General features: G+C 40.0%; 2 protein-coding genes and 1 long non-coding RNA gene across 3 annotated transcripts; 1 reads left to right on the top strand and 2 right to left on the bottom strand.

Annotated features, from left to right (window-relative positions):
• Positions 1 to 786: 786 nt before the first annotated feature.
• On the bottom strand, positions 787 to 16,376 carry LOC136446913 (uncharacterized). Its single transcript, XM_066445566.1, has 4 exons — positions 16,265 to 16,376; positions 8,063 to 8,282; positions 2,161 to 2,295; positions 787 to 1,453 (listed from the first exon to the last, which is right to left on the bottom strand). The coding sequence occupies exons 2-4, from the start codon at positions 8,262 to 8,264 to the stop codon at positions 1,290 to 1,292; spliced, it is 501 nt and encodes a 166-aa protein (XP_066301663.1). The 5' UTR covers positions 8,265 to 8,282; positions 16,265 to 16,376; the 3' UTR covers positions 787 to 1,289.
• On the top strand, positions 11,015 to 13,524 carry LOC136446914 (uncharacterized). The gene is made up of 3 exons (XR_010757665.1): positions 11,015 to 11,723; positions 12,500 to 12,616; positions 13,100 to 13,524. It is a non-coding gene; the product is annotated as an uncharacterized lncRNA (long non-coding RNA).
• A 3,440-nt stretch (positions 16,377 to 19,816) lies between the features above and the next one.
• On the bottom strand, positions 19,817 to 25,760 carry LOC136447931 (sodium-dependent lysophosphatidylcholine symporter 1-like). The gene is made up of 6 exons (XM_066447069.1): positions 25,658 to 25,760; positions 24,500 to 24,583; positions 23,700 to 23,812; positions 23,114 to 23,251; positions 20,453 to 20,629; positions 19,817 to 19,981 (listed from the first exon to the last, which is right to left on the bottom strand). The coding sequence occupies exons 1-6, from the start codon at positions 25,685 to 25,687 to the stop codon at positions 19,900 to 19,902; spliced, it is 624 nt and encodes a 207-aa protein (XP_066303166.1). The 5' UTR covers positions 25,688 to 25,760; the 3' UTR covers positions 19,817 to 19,899.
• Between the last annotated feature and the right edge of the window lie 467 nt (positions 25,761 to 26,227).

Consider the following 26,227-nt stretch of genomic DNA (forward strand, 5'->3'; position numbering starts at 1 on the left):
ACTTTCTACCATGTATTGCGATCATTGAATGCTATTTAGTTGTAATATATTTGTCTAAGATCAGTCAATTGCTTCATTTACTACATTTCTACTAAGTATATACCATCAGTGAATGAACCGATTCAAGATACAGCCATATCTTCTCAGCCCTGAGGCTTTTCCTAATTACAAAATCGTCTGAGCAGTAATCGTTTTCACCTTGTTAAGACCTTGTTAAGACCTTGTTAAGACATTGTCTTGAATGGACCTCCAAATTATAGTGCGTAGTGTGTGATTGTAAAGAATTCATTTCTATTTACAGAGTTACGGAGGTATAGTTTTTACTCTGTTTGTGTGCGTGTGTGTGTGTGTGTGTGTGTACGGCGGAATATCTTAAGAACCTCTGGATGGATTGCGATTATATTTGGTACGTGAGTAGGTGTTGTGAACCAAACGGCCGGCCTTGGTACTGCAGCAGGACTTCCGTTTTTGTATCTTTGGTCCTGGACATGCTGTGGTCAGGTGATAAAGTGTACGTAATGCAAACAAAAATATATTTCTCTTGACTGGCCACTGTGTCAAAACGCCTGGAGTATATCAGACACTACTAGTGACTCGGAGAATGGGTTCATCTTCTGTAATCATTCTTTGTCCACAAAATTACCCTTAACAACTTAATTGTCCACTGGAAATAACACAATTTATCACTCTAGCGATCCTGTGAACTGATTGGACCAAATACCATTTACTGACCAATCAGCAAGCAGTCATACGATCAAATAAATGACCTCAAACCATGTATTTTAACCGATCATCAGTTTTATTATACTTCCCACACATCTTTAAATGTTGCCCGGACATTGAGCACTTCATAACTTTTTGTAAAGTCTAACGTTATGGAAATTGTATCAAAGAAACAAAGGAACGTTAGCAAATTGTGTTCATACAAACTCCAGACTAAAAGGTGTACCCTTGTCTCATTAGAATAATCTCCATTCACACCATGGTACGTATTGATCTACTTTTGAACAATTGATGATGACATTTGAAAACTTCTCTTCCCTTAACAATCTTTTCCCAAAAAAATACAACTACTTCTCATGTCAAACCGATGACTAAATCCTAACCGATAAGAATGTAGAAACTAATCTACACACACTGTGCACTCCATTGATAGTTAATGTTAGCCCCAGGGTTCTAAGACAACTAAATCCCTTCTGTCTTACAAAAAAGATAAAGAAAATATGTATTTTGCTTAGTTCTTAACCCTTGCAGCCAAGGTAATTTTTAAGGTGTGCTATTATAACTCCTCATTCTTCAAACATATCATCAGCCTCCATGTCTTCCATCTCCCTCATTTCTTCTTCAAAATCTCCAGTCTCGCCCATCTGTCGTTTGACGGCGTTCTCCAGTTTTTCCAAGGTGTCGGTCAAGTCGCTAAGAATCTCGAGTTCCCTCCGGCCCTCGCACGGTTCTGAGGGAAGGGGGAAATGGTTAAGTTGTGACATCTTACTAACTTCCAAGAAACAAATAACCTTGAACCCAGTCTACCGTTGGTTGGCCAGGCTCTCTTCGGGACTGGAGGGGCTTTCCTCCGCAGGGCTAATCTTTAGCACCCGGTAGGAGTTTTACACGGCAGGAGTTTGATTAGCCATCCACGGGGTGCCAAAGATATCTCGGCGGCGGAAAACGCCTTCTGCCCCGTAGAGCACACGGCCTACTACACCCGACCTAACGACAATCTAGACTGGATTCGAGGTTTAGAAACACTCAATTGTTAAAACTTAAACAGCAATGGTTGTTAAGAGCCAGTCCATAGCGGTGAGTATCCATATTGCATCAGTTCTGGTAAAATACGATATGATGATACATTTTGTACTTGTAAGGGAATGTAGTTCAAACATCTATAGATAACAGTTACTATAGATAGGTGGATATAGGAAACGTGCAAACTAAGCTTTCCTTCGAGTTACACGGAAGAAGTAAGAAACTTTTTACTGCCATCACAAATATTGAACGAATAAAATTGAACCGATATATTCACATATTTCAAAGTCTCCTATTGTGGAGTTTTAGTTCGGAAAATCTTGGATCACAAATATTGCACGTATAGAATTGAACAGATATATTCACATATTTCTTCATCTCCTGTTGGGAAGTTTAAGGAAAATCTTGGATTACCTTCGGTGGTGGCGTAGACCCATAGACAGATTCCCACTTCGGGATTGCATTCCACGCGGGTGCACTGGCCTTTAGATTCTATCGTCATTCCCACATCTCGCTGGGTCCCGCAACCGCACCGAACCTTTCCGGATGCTACAGAAGGAAAAAAAAATAGAATACTACACCTTGTTATATCATTAGAGCCAGTAAGGTACCCATCTGAGCATGAGGCTGTTGTAATGTACTCGTGGCCTCCTCGAACACGGGACCACCATTTTACGTCCCTTCCGAAAGACGGTGTAGCTTCTACCAAGATAGCCTTCCCCGGATTCGAACTGGGGTCTCCAAGTTGCCAACTAATTTGATATACAACGTTACACAACATGCATTACATCAAATGTTGTCCACGTTGTGAAGAAATCAGTTCTCATGAGAATTGAAGAATCACAAAAGTATGATCCCTAGTCATGTCTGTATCGAAATACGTTTGTGTCCGGGGACAGCAGAGAATAAATATCTAAAACTCGTAACAGCAAATGCCCTGTAAATATCACGCATGGCGTAATTCATATGTATATCGACGCTGCGTATTTCGTTCCCTTTTCTCAATTGCACGAACACTAATAGATTTTACGCTTTTTTGCCGTCTTTGATTTACAGACTACGTTGGCCACTGATGGAGAAAATTTGCCGAGTCGATGTCTTTGTCCCGCCCTGGGGTAAGTGCCGGTGTTCAGGAATTATCGGTCCCCCAGGAAAATCGGTCCCCAATCCGTGGTGGGCGTGGCCTAAAAAGTATGAAGGCCCACAGGGCCAAAGACATAGATATCATCCACAAACACTGTCTTTGAATTGAATACTTAATGCCAAATATATGAATTGTAAGAAGGTGGGACGGACATTGTCCACAAACACAAATATGAACGTTTCATCAACAAAAAGTATCAGTTTTTGGCCATTGCAGGGACACATTTTCCCGGGGTAGCCAGCATTTCCGGTCCCCTCATAGGAAAGTCAACAACTCTTCTCCTAGAAGTGATGCATTTGGAAAAATACTTTATCTTTAAATTACTTTAACTTGAGTTGATGCTCTTAACACAAAATATAAACGTCAACGGCAAAAGTCTCTGCATTTGTCCATTGAGGGAATTCAGGGGAAGGGGACTCATTTTCCCGGGGTAGATCTAGCCGGGATTTTCGGTCCCCTCATAGAAAAGTCAACAACGCTTCTTCTGATGAACTTGGAAGCTTCTTTGTCAACTTCAAGGCGCTTATCTGAAGATTTAACACAACTATAAAGGTTTCAAAGCAAAAAGTTTCAGAACTTGGCCATTGCGGGGATTTCAGGAGAAGGGGACACATTTTCTCGGGGTAGATCTAGCTTGGATTTTCGGTCCCCTCAAAGGAAAGTCAACAACGTTTCCTATGATGGATTTGGAAATTGGTTGTCGACAAGGTGCTTCTATGTAGACTTCACACAGCTATAAACGTTTCAAAAGCAAAAAAGTCATATGATTTGACCATTGAGGGGATTTCAGGGGAAGGGGACACATTTTCCCGGGCCGGGGTTAAGCCGGGATTTTCGGTCCCCTCGTACGAATGTCAACAACGCTTCTCCTGATCAATTTGGAATCCTGTTTTTATACTTAAGACGCTTCTCTGAAGACCTAACATAACTATAAACGTTTCAAAATTCAGACAGTCTCAGCATTGGACCATTGTGGGGATTTCAGGTAAAGGGGACACATTTTCCCGGGCCAGGGGTTAAGCCGGGATTTTCGGTCCCCTAATGAGAAAGTCAACAACGTCTCGTATGATGGACTTGGAAACCTGTTTTTCCACTTGAATATGCTTCCCTGAAGACTTTACACAACTATAAACGTTTAAAAAGCAAGAAGTCTCAGCATTTGGCTATTGAGGGTATTTCAGGCAAAGGGGACACATTTTCCCGTGCCAGGGTAGCCGGGATTTTCGGTCCCCCCAAAGGAAAGTCAACAACGTCTCTCATGATGGACTTGGAAACTTGTCTTTCAACTTGAAGACGCTTCTATGAAGATATGACACAACTATAAATGATCCAAAAGAAAAATGTCTAAGCATTTGACCATTGTGGGCTTTTCAGGTAAAGGGGACACATTTTCCCGGGCCAGGCTAGCCGGGATTTTCGCTCCCATCGTAGGAAAGTTTATGGCTGTGTCAAGTCTTCATAGAAGCGTCTTCATGTTGAAAAACAGGTTTCCACGTGCATCAAAACAGACTTTGTTGACTTTCCTATGGGGGGACCGAAAATCCGGGCTACCCTGGCCCGGGAAAATGTGTCCCCTTTACCTAAAATCTCCTCAATGGCCAAATGCTGAGACTTTTTGCTTTTGAAACGTTTATAGTTGTGTCATATCTTCTTAGAAGCGTCTTGAAGTTGAAAAACAAACGTCCAGGTTAAAGAGAAGACAAAATGTTGACTTTCAAATGAGGGGACCGAAAATCCCGGCTACCCTGGCCCGGGAAAATGTGTCCCCTTTACCTGAAATCTCCTCAATGGCCAAATGCTGAGACTTTTTGCTTTTGAAACGTTTATAGTTGTGTCATATCTTCATAGAAGCGTCTTCAAGTTGAAAAACAAGCGCCCAGGTTTAAAAAAAAGACGAAATGTTGACTTTCAAATGAGAGGACGGAAAATCCCGGCTACCCTTGCCCGGGAAAATGTGTCCCCTTAACCTGAAATCCCCTCAATGGCCAAATGCTGAGATTTTTTGCTTTTGAAAAGTTTCTAGTTGAGTAAGGTCTTCAAAGAAGCGTCTTCAAGTTGAAAAAAAAACAGGTTTCCACGTGCATCAAAACAGACTTTGTTAACTTTCCTATAAGGGGACCGAAAATCCCGGCTACCCCGGCCTGGGAAAATGTGTCCCCTTTACCTGAAATCCCCTCCTTGGCCAAATGCTGAGACTTTTTGCTTTTGAAACGTTTATAGTTGTGTAATATCTTCATAAAAGCGTCTTCACGTTGAAAAACAAGCGTCCAGGTTCAAGAGAAGACAAAATGTTGACTTTCAAATGAGGGGACCGAAAATCCCGGCTACCCAGGCCCGGGAAAATGTATCCCCTTTATCTGAAATCTCCTCAATTGCCAAATCCTGAGACTTTTTGCTTTTGAAACGTGTATAGTTGTGTTAGGTCTCCACAGAAGCGTCTTCAAGTTGAAAAACAGGTTTCCACGTGCATCAGAAGAGACGTTGTTGACTTTCCTATGAGGGGACCGAAAATCCCGGCTTAACCCCTGCCTGGGAAAATGTGTCCCCTTTACCTGAAATCCCCTCAATGGCCAAATGCTGAGACTTTTTGTTTTTGAAACATTTGTAATTGTGTTAGGTCTTCAGAAAAGCGTCTTCAAGTTGACAAACGTGTTTCCAAGTGCATCAAAAGAGACGTTGTTGACTTTCCTATGGGGGACCGAAAATCCCGGCTTAACCCCGGCCCGGGAAAATGTGTCCCCTTTACCTAAAATCTCCTCAATGGCCAAACGCTGACACTTTTTAGCGAAGCCTGAGGGGCAAGCTTAATAGTATATTTTAGGCCCGATTTGCAAGAATTCCCAGAATTCCACAGGAATTTCAGGAATCCGTCCGGCCAACTCTGTGGATGCCCTCCTGTCACTTGATACCGCATTAGCACGTCTGGCATCCAGGCACTCAGCTGTCGATGACAGATGACCTACTTTTACGTGGTGTCCGATTTCGTACTGTCCGGAGTGTGTCAGGGAGTTCACCGAATCTAGTATTCTAGCTTTGAAAAGGGTTTGCGCATCCCAGTTGATCTATTATGACAAGAACGTGCTGAACATCATGCCTCCCACCAAAAAACCTCTGTGAAAACCAAAACTTGAGGAGATCCAAGCATATAAAGGAAGGCAAAGTTTTAAAGGGAACGATAAATAACTTGTGTTACCGCTTGGGCAGTCTACACTGAACGCCTTACGGGGAGGCGTGCGGTGTCGGAAAAACAACAGTAGCTCCTCGAAAACACATCCTACAGAGCTAGAATAACAACCAAAACGATCATAGGAGCCCCAGCAAACCGATTTTCTAAACTTCCGGCCTAGTTTCTCACCCCATCTATCCAACAATGCCAGAGAAAAAAGACACTACAACGGGAGTGTACTCCGGCCTTTCCACATATGCTAGGAACTCCTCGAGTTACATGGTGCCTTTCTATATCTGCTTGGCATAACCTTTCTGATTTCTAAGTGCGTTTTGCACAATATTATGGCAGAACTAAGATCTAGAGTGCTACGTTGGTACTTTCCTTACAGTGAAGTAAGATCAATCCAGACACCTTCGCTATGGCAATAATTTTTAATTGCCACACTTATTGTTTTTGAAACGTTTATAGTTGTGTCATATCTTCTTAGAAGCGTCTTGAAGTTGAAAAACAAACGTCCAGGTTCAAGAGAAGACAAAATGTTGACTTTCAAATGAGGGGACCGAAAATCCCGGCTACCCTAGCCCGGGAAAATGTGTCCCCTTTACCTGAAATCTCCTCAATGGCCAAATGCTGAGACTTTTTGCTTTTGAAACGTCTATAGTTGTGTTATGTCTTCAGAGAAGCGTCTTCAAGTTGAAAAACAGGTTTCCAAGTGCATCAGAAGAGACGTTGTTGACTTTCCTATGAGGGGACCGAAAATCCCGGTTTTACCCCGGCCCGGGAAAATGTGTCCCCTTTACCTGAAATCCCCTCAATGGCCAAATACTGAGACTTTTATCTTTTCAAACATGTATAGTTGTATTAGGTATTCAGAGAAGCGTCTTCAAGTTGAAAAACAGGTTTCCAAGTGCATCAGAAGAGACGTTGTTGACTTTCAAATTAGGGGACCGAAAATCCTGGCTACCCTGGCCCGGGAAAATGTGTCCCCTTGAGATGAAATAGCACAATGGCCAAAACCCTTTGATAAGTTAATATCAATTTTCATAGAATCGTCTTTAAGTTGAAATTAGGGTCCGAAGTAGACCAGAGGACGACTGTTTCAACTTTACTATTAGGGGACATTATTTGTCGACAATGTCGGCAGTGTAGAATTGTTTTGTTACAGCCTATGTTGTTGTGGGCCTTCATACTTTTAGGCCACGCCCACCAGTCTCAAATGTGGACCAATGGCAGGAGGGGGACCGATTTTCCCGGGGGGACCGATAATTCCTGAACACCGGCAGAGGTTTGGCTTGTTCCTTGGCGACAAAAAGAAAATGGGACAAACTTAAAAGGCTTTTTGCAGCCAGCCCGTAACTATCAGCCACCCCGTAACCATCTCGCCGGTAAAGATGGTTACGGGGGTGGCTGATAGTTACGGGCTGGCTGCAAAAAGTGTATTATTTAGCCCCCAAAAAGCCGGTTCAAAGCCTGTTATGGAGGCTAAGCAAATACTTCACTCCCTCCCCCATGCAATAATGGACGTTTTGTAATGATCTATAAAGCGACATTTATTCGTACGTGTCATTCATTGCACGCGTGTTCCTGCAACATGACCTCAGGTAAACCGAATTGAACACATGGCCAACAGCAAATAACACCTACGGTATGGGAAGTGAAATATAAATACAAAGCTCAACAAAAACGCATAAAAAACGTCAAAAAACAGTCGGAGCTGAACCTCTTCTTGGAGAGTATCTACAACTAGGACACATGATGAGAACAAGAGTTCGGAGACTTCATATCCCCATGAACTATTCTGACTTATACATTTACATAATATATGCTTGGTCATGAACACCTTTAACTAACTTACACATGTCGCAATATTGACGAGTTCCGATCCTATCATTTAACACTTAGACAAATTATGGCGCTTTTGCATTAATTATGCAGACACGGACACACAGAAAACTATATATCCATTTTTCATGGAGATAACAACTTGAGAAACGGGCACGTACCTGCAAAAGGCTTCCCCTTCTCCCTGCAGTGCTTGATGCACATGTCCTTGGTCATCATTGGGGTCGACAAGCTGTATGGAAAGTATTCTCCGTCTCCGTCCTTCTTGACTGCGCAACCCACGTACTTGCAATCGGCGGCCGAGCTCTCTTTCGCCACGGCCATAAGTACCACAACAAGCAGGGCGCAAGCGTAAACCTTCATGGTGCGGTTTCAACTGATCTACTCAAAAGAAACAATAGATAAGATTCGACGGTGTAAGGTTTGCTATTGATAAATGTTGGTGGCGTGGTTTGATACGTGTGCACTTTAAATGATAGATTAGATTGTCGAACATCCTGTGACATGGACTTGGTATGGTCGTGATAATTGAGTGGTAGATTTCTATCAGTACTATAAACTTTGTTTTTCCATGATGCTGGACTCTGTATCAGTTACATGTGTTGGGCCTTTTGGGCCTGTTTTCGACAATGACGAGATTTACAGTGAGTATTTATCAACGGGGGGTGCCCTAACATGTCACGTTTTTTTTACGCACTCGAACTCACGGCGCTCCATTGCTGGTTGCCAGAGAATGGTCATGTTTTAATGAATGTATTTTGAACACATCTATCTAAAGAAAATACATGGACAAGAAATGTATTCATACTGTTCATGGGCCCTTCACGCTCCGCGTTACATGCGGAAGACGCTGTGAGACATTTTCACGAATGTACCTTCTGATTTAGTGCTACGCCAGATAGTGTGCCTAACTTAGCACGCTTTGGTTATTTTGCTCTCTTCGGAAGTTGGTAATGAAGTTAGGGAAATGTAAATAAGGCTTGAAGTCTGCTATATTCTAGCTTTCTTTTGACCGGAAAATTTTGACTGTGTGCACTTCTCACGTCATGTGAGAAGGGCTATGTCCAGCGCATCCCAGCTCATGTTTTCACGGGAAATAGGCTACTACGCACTGTGCGCGCGGCCCGACGTACGTCTTGCATGCGACCCGACTTACAAAATCATTACGAAAAAACAACACCGCTTACGTCAACAATACTCCGTCTACTTATTGGGAAATATCTTATCCATCTCTGTATTCAGTTTCCTTTTCATAGACGGTACCAATTAACGTTGGGTAACATAAATTCGCGAGGTACTTAAATTCGGGATTTTTCGAAAACGGGGTATTTAGGGATATGTGCTAGATGTAACATCAGTAATACCGCTAGAAATGCAAACTTGACAGACTAACATATTCGGAACACTGTCTGAAAAGCTTCGATAACCATGCATTAGAAGTTGGCTACGTCAAAAACCCTCCGTCCCTTATTGTCACAGTCTGAGGGCTTCGTGGGAGAATTATATGACATAGTTGTTCACTGGTTTATAAGACAAATGTCACATCCGCTTCCTGCTCAACACAATTATTTACAATACAACTTATTAGAATCTCTTTTGCTAACCTACAACTGGACTCTAAGTGTGATTAATCATCAAAACGCCTCTTTGTTGCTACAACCAATGGCTACGGCATTACGGTGAATTTTCCCGCCGCCATATTCGTTACCCAGAATCCTGCTATTCGGCAGACGACAAACGTTTGCGAGGAACACTTTTTGTCTAAATGTTGTGTGTGATAGTGGACTGATGGCGATATTTTCCTCAAAGTTTGCTCTTAGCACAAGCAGAAACACATGGACATAGTAGTATTACCATTTCTACGGCATCCAGCTAACGCCCCGATGAATAATGTACAAATTTCCATGACGGTGGGGGTGAACTTTGAGTGACGTTCTACCGACTCAACACACGGGTTGTTCCCGGAGGCCTGATGCGTACGGTACGGCCATTTTTTCGTGTTTTTTTTTTACTTGGACACGTCTATATCCATAGCACTCTCCTCAAGCCAAGGATGGAACGAATAGCTGCTGTATAAAATGTAATTAGCGGCAAGATATTCAAGACGAATCTTCTCTCCCGAATTAATGTTCACCCCTGTCCGACAACACCGCCATTGTGCGTGCGGCGGACGGTAGTTTTAAGTTGAAATATTATGGTATCAGCACGACTAGAGACAAAATCTACCATATGTATGATTAGTGCAAAGATAGTACATGATACAGACAGAATAATAGAAAAAAAGGATGGTTTATTGTTCTGCTAGATTGATTTCAATCAACCATTATCGGAAAAATCCCGAATTTATGTTACCCAACGTTACATGTTAGAGCGTTACAAAGCTGTGCGTTGAATCGTTCCGCCACCATCGCGGCCTAAGAAAATGGCGGGAAAACAACGTCGCCAGACGACAGCGATGTTAACGTTGTTTTCTTTGGTCGGTTTTCTTCTCAACAAACACTTAAAGACCCAATTTTTGTGTGTTTTATGCAGCTATATTTCTTATGTGTATGATAGAAACACAAACCAACGGACAGGCCAATAACTATCATTCCATTATTCATGGAGATAGTGATTTCAACGTGCTTTATCCGTAGCTTCTTGCACGTCTTGAGTTATGCCGGCCAAAATATATACTAGTACAGTATATGTGGAAACACAGATGCATACCGGACGCAAAGAAACACAACAAAAATAGGTTGAGGGAGTAACAAAGCAATCGTTCCTATACAGCCTAGATGCCAGACTGCTTCCAGTACCTGCACTGGCCAGTTAGTTTGTCGTGTCAATGCCAACATGCCCCTAAGGAAAATGTACTAAAGACCCGCTCAGTTAGACCCTCAGTTTAAAGGCGGAACATGTGTTTCCCTCCCTGGCGAAGGGTATAGCTGAAGGGTCGGTATTTGTGTGTGTTTTTTATTCATTTATTAATCGGCTGTAGAATACACAGGATACAGAGGTGATCCACTCTAGCAAGTATACGTAGCTAATATCCAACATCACATCTGAAGATACAGCATTTGGGTAGTTCGATACAAACAAGCAATAACACAGTTATATACAATAAACAATCAATATATAAACCAAGTAATACTAAGTTTTGGAACGTTTGCTAACTACAATATAAGACTGGGTCAAGCCAAAATTTCAGTATTACTGGCAAGTATGGCTATGAACAATTTTGTAGAACATGATCAGCGGGTGAACATGACGACGATCCGAAAGTTTTTCCCGACCTAGTTCAGCAAGGAGCGAAGAATACGAAGACCCCTATACAGCCCCTGAAAGTACAAGAGCGCATTCGTATTCGTATACATATTCGGACTCGTTCTAATCATTGGGAATCACATAAAGTACACCCATGCCATATAATGTCACCATATTCAAGGAGAGGGTGAATAAAGGATTTATAAATAACATCAAGTCTTTGTGTTGACATCTGGCATCCAGCTGGTGGAATTTTAGTATCAGTCCCTCCGGATCTCAGGGCGTGACTTTCTAGAACGCCCACAGCAGGGCGCAACCAATCACCGACAGCTGGGCGTGAACGACAGTAAGGCGTAGCCAACCACCGACCAACCAACTACGATAAGGCGGGACCAGGGCAGGGCAAACGACAGTCGATCAATTAATCGCGCTTTTAGGACGCCATATGACCATTTGACCATCAGAAGTTTGATCCATTGTTCAAAACGCTGCGTCGACCTCCACCCGTCCGGAGCCGAGGAAAAAGCCAGGAAGGCGCCCACACCTTCCGTCAGAGACTCAGATAGCGGTCTGAAGGTTAAGGAAGTTCTAGGTCTAAACCTGTTGTACGGCGCATATTTTTCTATACACATAGAACTTGCCGTTTCTATGCTTGATCACTACGTTATTTCGTGGTCTGCATTAATTCTATTGCCCAACATAGTGGTTACAAACAACAAGTCTTCTATAACGTTATGTCTTCACACTGCGTGATGGAAAACTGATTTGAATTGTAGCACCTCTGCCCTCCCCCATATACCTCACAATGAGCTCGTTTAGATTTTACGGATTTTGATTTGTGCAAACTTATAAGTAACGTTACAGTTTGAAAGAGAGATGATAAGTACCTTATCTTTTCGACATGGAAATGTTTCTTGGAAACAAAAAGTCACAAATATCCTGTTAAGCTCAGCCGACACAAATATCCCTCACCGTACCGGTGAGTTACAGATTTTCCGAACAGTTCAGTTACCCATTAATGTGCATCGATTTAAGTTAAAGTTGCAGGAGTTTTGTTTATTTATTTGTGGAGAGGACCATGCCCATGTATAATGAGAAACTTCTAGAAGAAAAATGAAATGGGTTTGCGACACAACAAAAACGATGTCAAAGTAGAAGGCATGACAAAAACGCCTAAAACACGTTAAAAACCAGCCGAAACCCTAGCTCTGCTTGGAGAGTACCATTTTCCACCGAACATCATAGGAATATTAATCCCTAACACGTTCTGACTTCCAAAAAATAGTTGCATGTCATGTATGAAACTTCTGTACAACCAAAGTTGTGAGTTATTCATCAGCTTCCTTTTTCAGGAGTTACGGGATACTAAGGATAGGAGGATGGAGGAAGGCTGGAGCAGCCAAACCGGGCGACCAATCAGGAGGACAAGTTACATGGAGGCTGTTCAAACAGTTTGCCTGGACAACATGGTTAGTAACATTCATTTCCTTTTCTTTCTTTCCTTGTTTTTTTTCGATTACGATGAATGGAGAGGGATACAAAACACCTGTACAAGCCTTGTCTACCCCCTCCAAATTAAAGTTTTTGCATGTTAAGTTTCAGTTTCCATATGCATCATAGCAAGCCCACATATTACATAGTCATTATACTCATACTGAATTGAGATGGTTGGTTTAAAAACTGAACTTGGAATGCCCAAGTATTTTGACCAGGTACTTAAAAACCAGACCAAACCTATGTTTGGTTTGGAGTTGGGGAAGAGGGATGGGTGGTGCGTTGGTTTAATCAATTAGAGTGTACATTGTATGATAGGGCATGACATTTCAATCATCTAAATAAAACTGATAGACATCAATACATGTTTACATGTTGATTATGGTTGTCATGGAAGGAGGTGATCGAGCCTGTTAACATGTATCAAGGTGTTACTAATTCTACATTGTTTCTTTCAGCTCTGCATGACAATAAAGACAACAGTCATCAGAAAGAGTTGAACTTGAACGGCAGTAACAGCAGCTTTCAAATGCTGTGTATCACCTAACCAACAATCGTGGGGATCAATCTAGTCAGGCTTGACATTCAGTCTATAGTTCCAGAATTTCTGTGGCATGAATGGCCAAGTAAACGATTTGCAACTTGTACAAATATTTTACTTTAATGTACAATATGGAAATGTATCTTCCATAACATTGCTTTATTAACTATCTTATTTTCTCTTGTCATGTTAATAAAGTAAAAGAGATAAAAACACAATGTGATTGTCTGTTTCTTTTCCAACGTTGGCGATTTAAATAGTCCCTAACCTGAAGACATATGAGCGGCTTGCAACTGAGTCATTCAATATTTGAAATCATATGTAATAAAATTCAAAGGATTATTGTGTTCAGTTTGTTCTTATTTCAAACAAAATACAACTTATTTAAAACATAAAGTTTTGATATTTCTATTTCCAGTTGTATCTTATCAGAATGTAACGTATTATTCGCTCTTGTAAAAAAGGCTTCTTTAAAAATGTTCAGATCATTGCAACAAGCCCTGGCGAAAGATATAGCTAAAATACTAGTAGATCAACAGACATAACTATCCCTTTACTTCACACATATACCTTTTGACAAATACATGACAAACAAATACTGTGATTAAATTGGTTACCATATGTGCTACTTTCAAAATTAACACAGGGAGACAGGAAAAGGTATCTTCAAAACGAATTCCCCAGGGAATACTCAACACATTCCAGACATGCCTGTACAATTCTGGGAATTCTTACAGAACGGGCGTAAAGTATACTATTAGGCTCGCCCCTGAGGCGTCGCCAAAAACCCCTACTTTTTTCGTGAAATACAAACCACTTTTCTAAAGAATAAATCTATACTGACATTCTGCAGTGGACGGGTAAACATTTAGCAGATCTAGCTACCGGCGTCATTGCTGATAGATGGCAGAATGTTGAATTTTTTTGCAGCTTCAACTACTAGCAGTCTTTTGAAGCTCGACTTGATCAGCTTGACAACGAGTCAACTTAAAATGACACCGGGTTGGAGGTACTGCTATTAGGGCCGTCATTTGACTTATAATTTAGAAATACCCTGTTTCTAGAGAGAACAACGTAGCTAGAGAAAAAAAAAACTTTTTTGAAACATGTGATTTAGAATCTGAATTGGTCAAGTGGTATAACCGCCATTCAATGTAACACAGATAGGGGAAATACTTCATCAGAAGACTTTGAGAGCCGTTGTAGTACAGATTTTGTTACAGATGGCAAATCTCTCCAGCTAACGCAAATTATTCAATCTAGTTTTCAGCAAGCTATCGAGTTGAGTATAGACAAAAAATCTTCCGCAATTCAAGAAAGAAAGAAAAGCAAAAATGTCAGAACCTACTATTATTCAGGCTTGTCGGAGAGGAGCAGGAGTTGTCTACACAACAACAACGTTCCGTTCTTTGATCTGGTTAACAAGCGGAGGGAAAAGAACGCGGTCCTTCCAGTCAGCGTTTTGAAAACCATAGGTCCCATTATATATAGCTACGGGGCCTTATATGTTTTATCACCTACGTTATAAGTAAGAAGGTTCAATTCATACATTGTCTAAACTTCCTAGTTTTATCTAGTCTATAATTTACCTCGTATCTGCAGACAGTACTGGTCTCGAAACATCTATTCGGCAATGTAGAATTAGACATTTTTGTTTCCATGTGATGCATGCAGAAGAGATGAGTTTTTGTATTTCTTAAACCAGAGAATAAAGTTGTTGACACAGCGTTATCACTGTGGGATTTTTCCTGTGATGATCGATCTCAGTATTTCTATTCTCGGCTCCCAAAGTTGCAACTTTGGTAGACGCAGGACAGATTCTTGGGTCTGGTGTTTGGAGATGAAAGACTCAAAGAACAATGGCATTCTGTGTTAGTGCTCTCTTTTAAGATGGGGATGGGAGAACGAGGGTTCCATGGGAGTTGTGTTACTTTCTTTCAATGCGAGGAACAGATTAGTATGTATAATAAAACAAATAGTGCCCCGAAGCTAATGTATTCTCGCCTAAAAACTGTTGCCCCCAACTGCTGTACGTCGACTGCAGTATGATGACCTCCGCTGGGCGTCATATAAAACTGTTTTTGAAAAGAAAACGAACCGGCAAATTTAAGCTCATTTTCTCATATTTTGTAGGTTGTACCCTGAAGTCAAACATATTCAAATGCTGTATCTTACTTGTGTACCCTTCAATGAATTTTGAAGAGTCGAAGGCCCTCACCTTGGGGTCCTTAACCATGTAAATCCCTATAGGTGAAATACTGCGACGTGAAAGCAGTCCCGCGAATTCATGAGATAGGTGCTTTACAATAAACATTCAATCGTCGACATGGCAAATTATTTTATTGTCTACCTTGTTATTGTTCTTTCTTAAATCGAGAATGGACAGAATGGAACTCTTGCGTCAAAGCTGGTGATTTTTAGCATCTTGGAGATGATTTGTCAAGCATCCCAATTCAGTTATTTGCATTAAGCGCATGAGTGATATCGATAATGACCAAGTCTAGACTAGCGTGAGGTCACACACAATGACTTCTGTATTACATTGAGTCTAACCTGTTTCTTGACTTATAGTACGAGGCACGATTGAACTGCGAACTTTCACATCTGACATGCGAGGCCACATTTGAGCCCGATAAACACCACAGCTTGATTATGAATTTAATGGTGGAAAGTTTTATTTTCATGTATTTAGAAATAATAATGTGACTTTATAGAGGGACCTATGCTATCACATACGTTGAAGTTCTCCCAATTTCGCTCCAACGTTTTAAAAGGCAGTACGGTCTCATTGCACAATGGCATGGCTCTACCAATGACAACATGGTATCCTGACGTGCGCTCGTGTAAAAGACACTAATTTTGTGCCTCCACGGCAACGTTCATTCCAATTGATATAACAAATGCATTGACAGTGACTGTAATTGATAATCTGGTCACGTCCATTACCTACCAAACCAGTTACTCCACCTCATTCCTATATAATCTCCTTCTAATACGAAAAAGTATAACTATTGCATCTAGAAATATATAACTTTCTACATTCCTCAGAGATCTAGAGTTTGTACAGTAAATGTATTCCCACCTGTGAGGCACAACTTGGACGATAATGCTAGAGATATGTTAGTGATGATCCGCCACGGTACTACTTCTGCATAAAATGAAGTCGAACCTGCCTGGTCGCTCTGGAGCTTATCGTTACTTTTAGTAAATCCGGGATTATAAGAGTTTCACCTTTGACATATGGGAGTGGCAGTGTCTAAACATCACATCTTTCTGTTGAGTGAAGTAGGCAGTGTAATGTGGTTTTCGATAAGGCAACTGAATGTTTTTTGTGTGCATTGGGTAAACAAATACTAGAAGTACGTGCATCATAGAGCGACCATCATAAGATCTAGGGTGATACATAGATGTAGTTGCAGTCACACGTCATCGATTGAGAGAGGGTATCGCACCCAGGGCACTCTGGTGTTCTTTCGTGGGCTCACGCCTTGCGTGCGTTGCCTTTCAGTACAATGATCTGGGTAACGCAGTATAATTATGGGGATTTCAATAGGACAGTTAATCGCGGATATGATGACAAGAGACGCTCGCTTGTGGACTGGACCATTTTGACATCTTTTATAGCCATTTATGGATTACGCTTTACGTTGCATAAGGCCACAGCAAGTAAATGCTATGGATGACATCAGCGCGCGCATTGATTTTCACCTGTTTTGAAATAAAAAACAAGAATTATTTTACCCTTTGGCAATGTTCAAAATACCCAAAACGGGGCAATGTGTTTCAAACTTCCATCAGTTCCATTGCAAAAAAACGTTCTAGATGCCGTAAAAAGGCATTTGCACATGTAGGCATGGTGAAAAATCGGTACAAATGTGTCGCACAATTATTGTGTATGGAAGCTGTAATAAGATTGCTTCTCGTCACAACTTACAAGAGGACACAGTGCAGCCCCCATACCAAACTTGTATTTGCAATTAGTCTGTGCAATTATAATCAACAACGTGTAATCCGATGTGCTGTTCTTGAATGAAGTGAAGTACTAACAAATCCAATAACACGATCAGATGAAGTAACAAATGTTATGCGGTTTGAGTAGACCGTTGTCTGTCTGTTAAGACAGAATAAAAAGACGAAGGATTTCTGAGGCACGGAAATTCAGTCAGTCAGTTAAGACAAAGTGAGCAGAGCCAGCATTATTTAGTCACAGTCAGCCTGCCGCATGACTCAAGTGACTCCGTTTTCCAGTGTACGAGAAACCTTTCTCTGCGTTCTTGATGTGCTATACTAACCCGGCTCCAATTCTACTATGATTTGAATGTTGACATCGGTTTTAGTTACTGTTTTATTGAATACAGGTATAAAAGACTTGTTGGTTGTAATATAATGTTTTATGGCTTCAATCTTCATACATGTTTTATGGTATTCAAGTTTGAAAATGTAAATATCTTGTTTTTTTCTGCCAGCCTTGTTTTTTTTTGCCCGCGCGCACTAAATTTGGAGTCTGCAGATGATGTCATCCATAAAATTTACTTGCTGTGGCCTAAAGGTAACTGCCTACGGTTTACGTAGAATGAAAGCGACCAATTACGTGTTACGACTGATGTACTGATTACGAATTACGTTGATTTTGGACGACTGCCTACGGATTACGAAGACGATTAAGGCTGCATTACGTTCATATAGTTGTGCAACATATCTTATGCAACGGCTGTTACTCCGATGTAGCGTTGATTAAAGAGAACAAAAGAGACTCGGCAGCTGTAAGAGGTTTAAACAAGAGTTCTACGACCTCATATCTTCGACAAATGAGCAGTGTAATGTTCGTGGATCAAAAACGTCGCCTATCAATCCTAATCAAAACTGCAATCATTTACTGAAAGAAGCTTCAGTTTTAAAGCAAGAGCGATGCCATGACCTAGGTCGGGCTGGTAACTCAGATAAAAGGAATCCATCTGGTAGTTAATCCTACGTACGCCCTCTGGTCACCCCATGTCTGTCGTCTATATAGTATAAGTCTAGATCTATTTCTACAACGCTGAACGTGCACAGCAAAGTGCTATTAAATATGACCCCACCTTACAGTGAACTATTGTAGTTCTAGTAAACATTGCTAGATGACGCTTTTGATCCATCAACGTAGCACGGTGCTAGAGTAGATTGATATAATTTTCACTTATGACAAAACCTTTCCATATACTTGTGAGTTTCTCACTCCCAGTGTTTAATAAGACCAATTGTCCACACACAAGACAGTACTTGGGCGCTAAATCCGTGCTGTTAACATCCAGTGCACATTTCAACGAGAAAGACGATTTACACATTTGTCTTGACAAGGTTGTATCTTTGACATTTAGAAGACCTCCTAGCAAAGAGAAGATGGACAAGTTTTTGCTATTTACAGGTACGGTGTATCTTACATTGATACCAACACCATTAATAGGCGTTTTATAAATGTTCTTGGACGTATTGAAATACATATTGGAAGATATTGACTGGCGCTGAATAATACAGTGTAAGAGACAAAAATAAGTTTCCATACATAACGTCTGATCTATTTTGAATTATGCAATTATTCATACAGAGCTTTGCATCTCTAAGAAGGTCGATTCTGGGCCCCCTGGTATATGCCTTTTGTACTGCAGCAGAACTTCTTTTTTTGTATATTTTGACTTGGACGTGCTATGGTCTTGGTTTTTTTATAGATAGCTTGATAGATGTAAGAAAGAAGTGGTGTAGGTTTGGCCCCCTAGCACCTTGCTCTGGAAATGCAGGGACATTTTTGTCAATTTGTTTCAAGGTGAATAACTGACCAAAGGAACGACAGATTGCTATGATATTTAGTATTCAGGTAGCTTAAACAGAAATGTGAATAATGAAGTGCAAATCATGCAAATAGGGACGCAAATTTCAGCATGAATGAATAAAATCTATGTTTGCAATGTTTTCCATTGTAGGACTCAAATACATGTACCATATGTAGTTTTGGCAGGCAGAACATTTTTAAACATATGCCGATTATGCAAATATATTCCTAATTTACATAGTCAATGCAAAAGTGCCATAACTCTTCTAAGTGGTGTATGGCTGGACTGTCAACATTGTGACCTGTGTAAATCAATAAAAGGTGTGCATGACCAAGTATACATTATGCAATGTAGATTTGGCATAATCAGAATATTTCACGGAGATAGGAGGTCTCCGAACTCTTCTTTTTGGATTGCTACGTCGTAAGATCAAGATAACTGAAGAGTGAATTTCAGACAAATATCCTTTTAAATGTCTTGCCTGATGATTTATGCAGACATGATAATATGGACCAATCATTATCGGTCTAAGAACAGTCTTTTACCTTGTGGTTAGAGTCTGTAATGACTGGGTTCCATAGTAACAGAGAAACCTTAGCTCCTATTGGACTAATTTCCATATAAGTGATTTATAATCCTGAGTCTTATTGGTTACTCTATGAAAGTGAATGGTTCTCTCGTGTTAAAGTCAAATGGCCACACGATCTCGGGGCCCAATCAGCCTCTCACAGGGATAGATTGTTTAACACGGGCTAGTAAAGGTACAGCCATACCAGATATTCCGTATTCCAAGCAATCAATGTTGCTTGAAGGATTCCTATGGGTTTTGCTGAATCTTTCTTGACCCAAATGTTGTTTTGGGGACATAGTGCACGTCCATCCTGCTCTAGCCCTATCAAATGACTAGATTCTAAGTAATCGTGCTGATGACGACGTCGTTGCTTGGTGTCTCTGTCGTGACGTCACTACTCATGGTCGACGTGTTGGGGCATCTGTAAACACAACACGTAGAGAATGTCAGGTTTTCGAGAAAAGAGTGGTGATGCAGAGCACGATAGAACGGGTAAAACGAAGCACAATACATCACTAATAGATAGGTTACCTAAAATAGATCGATCTAAAGATAAGTGGGCACACTATGTAAGCCACTAAGAAAAACAAGCCAATTCACAGTTTCAGGTGCGCATGCCCAATCTTGATGCATTGTAGTCTAACATAAAACTTCAAGGCCCCTTCCGTATAAACAATCCTTTGTCTAAAGATGTACACTTTTCAACTTCCCGTTCTTCTGTCCACAATCGTCATTTATATAACTCTATGCTGTTCCGAAGTAGCGTTTCTGTTTTCACATTATGAAAGGTCCATGACCATGACATCAAATTAGAACACTGCGGAAAGCAAAAAAACACAGTAAAGTATTAGCATGTTTAATCGCATATACACGGACAATTAATTGTTCTCACCGAGTTTCCTGTAGTGCCGCTTTCGTCCGTTGACGGGTAGCCTCCGTGATGGGATGCTTCCAGACGAAGATAGAAGATAGCAGCAGATTTGCCATGGGAAATACGGACATGACGATTCGTAAGGCAAAACCCACAGACTCTGGCTGGGAACAGGCTCCTGTCTTGTATCCACTGATCCTTTAAAAGACATAAGGGTTCCGGTGTCTTTACTTTTAACAGTATTAAAAAATCATCTTAACTATCAATTAAGTTGCCTTGCAACAAAGCAATACGTGGTATTCCCGTCAGCCTTACTGTTTACAATTACGGAAAATAACTTACAGTTTTAAAGGTTTAGTTATAACTACAGAAAATGACGTACAATTTTAAGACATATATACATTATAGATATTTGATCTACATAATTTTGACTGGAAGTTAACAAAATAGATAATGGCAAAATTTACAGCTGTTGAGGATACTGAGATCAACATTTTCTATGACCCTTCCATAGTCTCCTTCAAATTATAAGACCCTCCTCCTTGTACGTTTCAGTTTATCATTGTATTAAATCTTGGCTTCATGATTTGATTACAGTTTACAAGGAAGGTGAACGTTTTTTGCAAAAAAAAAAAATTGAATTGGTAAAAATTCGGTCAAAAGGACAATGGAATTCTTTCCTGTGCCATGCTTTGAATAGAAATAGTAAATTCCATGCAAAATATGTTTCCATCAGCACTGTCCTACAACTCCTTCTTTTTCTCGGTTCATTTTACTTAAAGGCGCGGTTTGTGTACATCTTCTTACTTCTACCTTGCAACAACTCGATACAATAATTTAGAGACAGGGGCTGACATTGGCATCTTTAATGACCCATCCTGTGGGTGTTTGTGGTAAACACAATGATGATTTCATCTCTCATTGTTGAATAGGTTTTGAAAGTCGGTATTCCTGAACGCCTAAAATTAAAACCTAACAATAATTTCAAAGTCAACGGTTTTGGTCATTTTCTACACCAGAGGCCATATATACCATTTTACACTGTATAGAGATATTCACAGTGCTTCAATGCGACCTCGTTGTGTTGTGATAACGCATTGAAAAAAATGATATGAGCAACTTCCCATGCCATTTCGTCTTGATAGGGAGATTTCGGTAGGCTACCAAAACTAGGGTACATCGCGCGGCTTGCTTTCATGTTGCGAACATGTTGAATATTAGGTACAAATGTCACTCTGAATTAAATTTGTTTTTAATTCAGAACATAAGTAGTTTTGGCGCCAAAATGCTACAATACGTGCCTTTAACTCTCAAACCACCGTAGCTTTTTTACGACTTATCTTACCGTATGGGGTCAAAACTGACCCCACAATGTGTTCTACAAATACAGCTTTATTGATGACTATTTTTGTGGTTTGAATACATGTATAGTTTAAGTAATCTATAAGGGACAGTTTGACATAATAAGGTGTAAATAATTTCTGCTTATTATCATAATTTATGCAAACATTGGGAACATCGTCTTTTGCAACTAACGCTATTTGGACAAGCGGGCTCTTTTGAGGCCTGCGCCAACACTTGATGTAATATAGCATCCGAATGTCTTACGCTAGAACAACCAAACTCTGTCGCCTTTGCTAAAATTTCGTTGGCAACAATTTGAATTTAATGAAATAACTAATCAATGTTTTCCTGTTGCTATGGCAACCGGTTTCTGAGAGCCATATTTGGAAAAAGTCGTTAATTTTGGATTTTACGATGTAATTCTAGGGCTTTCTTTGTAAACTGCACTTATTTTCTTATATCAACACCAACCAATGTTATTCACTAGCACTTAAATGATTTAATATTCATAATTTATGCATATTTGACGACGTCATCGGTCAAAATCTAAGAGGTCGGACAATATGATTAGATTAGCTATAACCGGCTATTTCAACCTCAAACCTTATCATTACCATGTTTATTCACACAGAAACAATCTTAATATAAATGTTTTGGTCCAATTTTATTGTGTTATTAGGTTATATGATGAAAAAATGCATTGAAATAATTCAAGATGGCGGAACCAAGATGGCGGATTTCGCTAGTGTAACCCGATATGAATATGATTTTATGACGTCATTTTGACGTCGTTCCTGTTGCCATCTACAAATAACGTCCTTGGATATATCATGATTTATCATACAGAATTTCTATTTAAGTTTTATCGTGTACCTTTGAGTAATGTGGAAATACCCAATTTGTTGGTTTTCGTCAATAAAATCACATAAATGACGTCATAATACGTCGCAACGTCATTAATCTTTACGTTCATTAAAAAAAAATTGTTCTTTGACGTTTCTACAAAATTATATTTTATAACTATGATCATAATAACCTTTATCATACATGTCACTTGATGACAAGTATCAAACAATAGAGAATATGAGTGCAGATTTTGCTGGGGTCAGTTTTGACCCCACTGGACCACGCGTAAACTTTCTAGAATAACTTAATCAACAATGAGCCAATCTCGGTAACAACTTGTGAAAAGTTATAAGACATATATACAAACAAACTCATAGAAGGACATTTGTTTTCTACTCGAAATGTCAAAATGGCACATGTGGATATACGCCTGGGGTCAGTTTTGACCCCATACGGTGGTTAAATTCACCCTGCACATTTAGATGTACTTACTCTAGTGACGCCGTTATGACCGAAGCAGCGATGATTGTTCCAAGCATCATGATAGTATTGTATGCGGCATAGAAGTAGGTGTCCAGCTCTTTCCCCGTCTGAAACTTGAACTCGTCCAAGACGTCAGGCAACATCACCCTTGATCATGGTGCAACAATTAAGAATGAGCCCGAAATTCGGTCATGAACGCTGTACCCTATCTACATTTTTCATTAATAGATTTCAACAAAAACCTGATAGTTGTGATATCATAGTTTAACTATGAACGGCGGCTCAAAAAATCAATTATATGCTTATTAAGATCAAATAGTACAAAATACGAACAATGACAAAAAAGTGTCAGATTACAGTTTTTACAGATATAGTGCATAGAAGATACGATTTTTTCACCTTCAGGCATAGAGGAGGGGATACTTTAATCAGACTAGGGGCTACCGTTGTTTACTTTATTTGCACCAATTTCAGCCGTTTCAACAATAGGTAGTAATAATTACAAAATCAATCATGGTTAATACATGCTTATACCAGGCGTGTGTGAAATGTGATTTCTGTTATGTTTGTTCGAAAATATTTCATTTTTGTTTACCATGGTAACATAAATAATCCAGATGAAGCAACTCCATAGACGATCAGGACAGGAATATTGACTGCCAGCGATCCCTGGATGAAGATTAAGCCAACCAGTAAAGGCACTAGCACCTGGAAAGTAATTTTCAGATTTAGAAAAAAATGTGATGTGGTGCTAGTGTTAGTACAAAATCAAACCTGCAGCCAATGTTTATTCACCTAACAGAGTGACGTTGCTACAGAAATCTCTAGCGTTGCAAGACAGTGACATCAGCTAGTCTAATCTTTAAAAACAATTGCATAATGTACTTTACTTAACTTTCATTAAGTTTACTTTAATTTACATTACTTTACTTCGAAATGCTGACATTGTACCTCACACATAACAAATATATACAATACAGACACTAAAACGCTAAATGCGAATCAATAAATTACAATTTGAAAACAGTGCAATAAATTTTGATAAGCCGTAGACAGCGCATTATCTACCAATGAAATATACTGATGTGAAGACATCTTGGTCCTAGTGATTGGCTGGCAACTTTCCCTCAAACAACATATCTGATTGGTGTTATCGTCTCATTTCCAAAGCCGAGCTGTTAATGGGGACGAAAAGCATGACAACACATAAAACCTACAAATAATTAATCATGAGCATAATATTTTTATGTGACTTGACAAATTTTTCGTCCCAGCAACCTTCCCAGCCAGTTTCCAAATATGACCATATGATTAGCAAAGGACGCATAGCAGGCGCACAAGCGTAATTCAAGCAAAATAAGCAAGGCCTAAGGATAGTCATATCAAAATTCTCACCAAAACAGATCCAACGCAGATGGTCTTTCTTCCAAATTTATCCAGTAATAGCTTGACGATAGGTATGCCAAGGACTACAGAGGCCTGAAATGAGAAACTATATGATTCAATTCTTATTTAAAGAAAATAATTGCACTGTACATTGAACTGGACGAATCCTTTCGAATATCAGCTTACTTAACAGTTCCCCTTCAGTTATGCCTCATACTTCATAGCAACTCCGACCGCCCCACTCACTTCCTGCACCTCCACTGATATTATATTAAAACTAGCCCCACGACCTCGTACCTTCGCCGACTGATCTTAGCCTTTTCGAGTGGCATATCATAAACGTTTTCATTTATTATGCATATATGGATCTCATTTGCATGAATTATATCAAATGATCAGCTTCTCTATCCAAATAACACAAATGGTTAAAAGTATGAAATTCTTAGCAAAGAAGGCTATTATAGCATTTCCTCCTAAACTACGTTAATGAGGCCCTCATTTGCATGATTTATGTCTGATTATGTCCTCATCTACTTAAGTTCCAATTCCAAATGTTGCAAGAATGAAATCTCCATCGTTTACCAATAAGGAATTATAATATTCTGTCATGAATTATGTAAATTAGGTATTAATTTGTATAATCTATCGATATTCCTCTCTTTTTCATTTAACTATGTCATTTGTGTGCGAGTCTTATAATGGAGTGCAGCGGATTTTAAAAATTTCCTCATTAATTGTGCAAATTAGCTACTGATTTGCATGATTAATATGATATATTGTCAATCGTCACTTAAGGTATGTAATTTAGTGACGAGCCTTCAATCCCTTCTTGAGATATTCGTTTTCAAATTTTGAAACGAAATCGGCTCCTGCAGTTCTAAACAAACAAACATACTCTCTCCCTCCCAAGAGCTATTTACCACTCAAAACTCATGACCATGGCATGTCCAAAGCACGAGATATCAAACCCGGAATTCCGATGTAGTACCATAGCAAGTCACTATGGGGCCCAAAATCTAATATGTTGACGATACAGGAAACTGATAATTTCTCTTACATACTCACATATTTGCTAAAGTCATTGACGCATGCTTTTTTCAAACCATCACCCGTACACCTCGGATAGCTTTCTACCCCAACGCTAAGTCAAACGACGGGACAACTTACCGTCATCACTGTAAGATAAATCTCCACCATGTCGCCGAGATTCAGAGAATATTGGATGTAAAGTGCAAGTCCTTGCTGAATAGTCTGCAAGAATACGGAATCTGTTGTCATCAAATACGGTAGGGGTATCTTCATTTATAGGCCCCCATCCCACTACACGGCGATCACGCTCCGACATAATCACTGCGACCTAAGGACCCTGTCACACTTTAGCGTATACCCGTTGCGTGTGAGTTGCGTGTGAGAAAAATTCAATACGCAGCCATACGCACTACAGTTGTGGAATATTTTTCGATTTTGACGAATGTGTGACTCACCTTTCATTATTCATATGTTAGTTATACCACATACATACTAGATTTGAAAAATAATAGTCGACGACACATATTAGGACACAAATTGAATGAGAGAACACAGTGTAACAACTAACAATTCTTGTATTCATCATGAAAACAGCAATAATTTAAATAAATCAGTTGAAGTTGAACAGCAATTGTTGTCCTGTCCTGTTTCTTTCCATATCCCATTGATTTTGCAGGCCTGCAGAAACATAGTATATTAAAAAGGCAA

The sequence above is a fragment of the Branchiostoma lanceolatum genome, chromosome 13, assembly GCF_035083965.1.
Source record: "Branchiostoma lanceolatum isolate klBraLanc5 chromosome 13, klBraLanc5.hap2, whole genome shotgun sequence".
NCBI classification, from domain to species: Eukaryota; Metazoa; Chordata; class Leptocardii; order Amphioxiformes; family Branchiostomatidae; genus Branchiostoma; species Branchiostoma lanceolatum.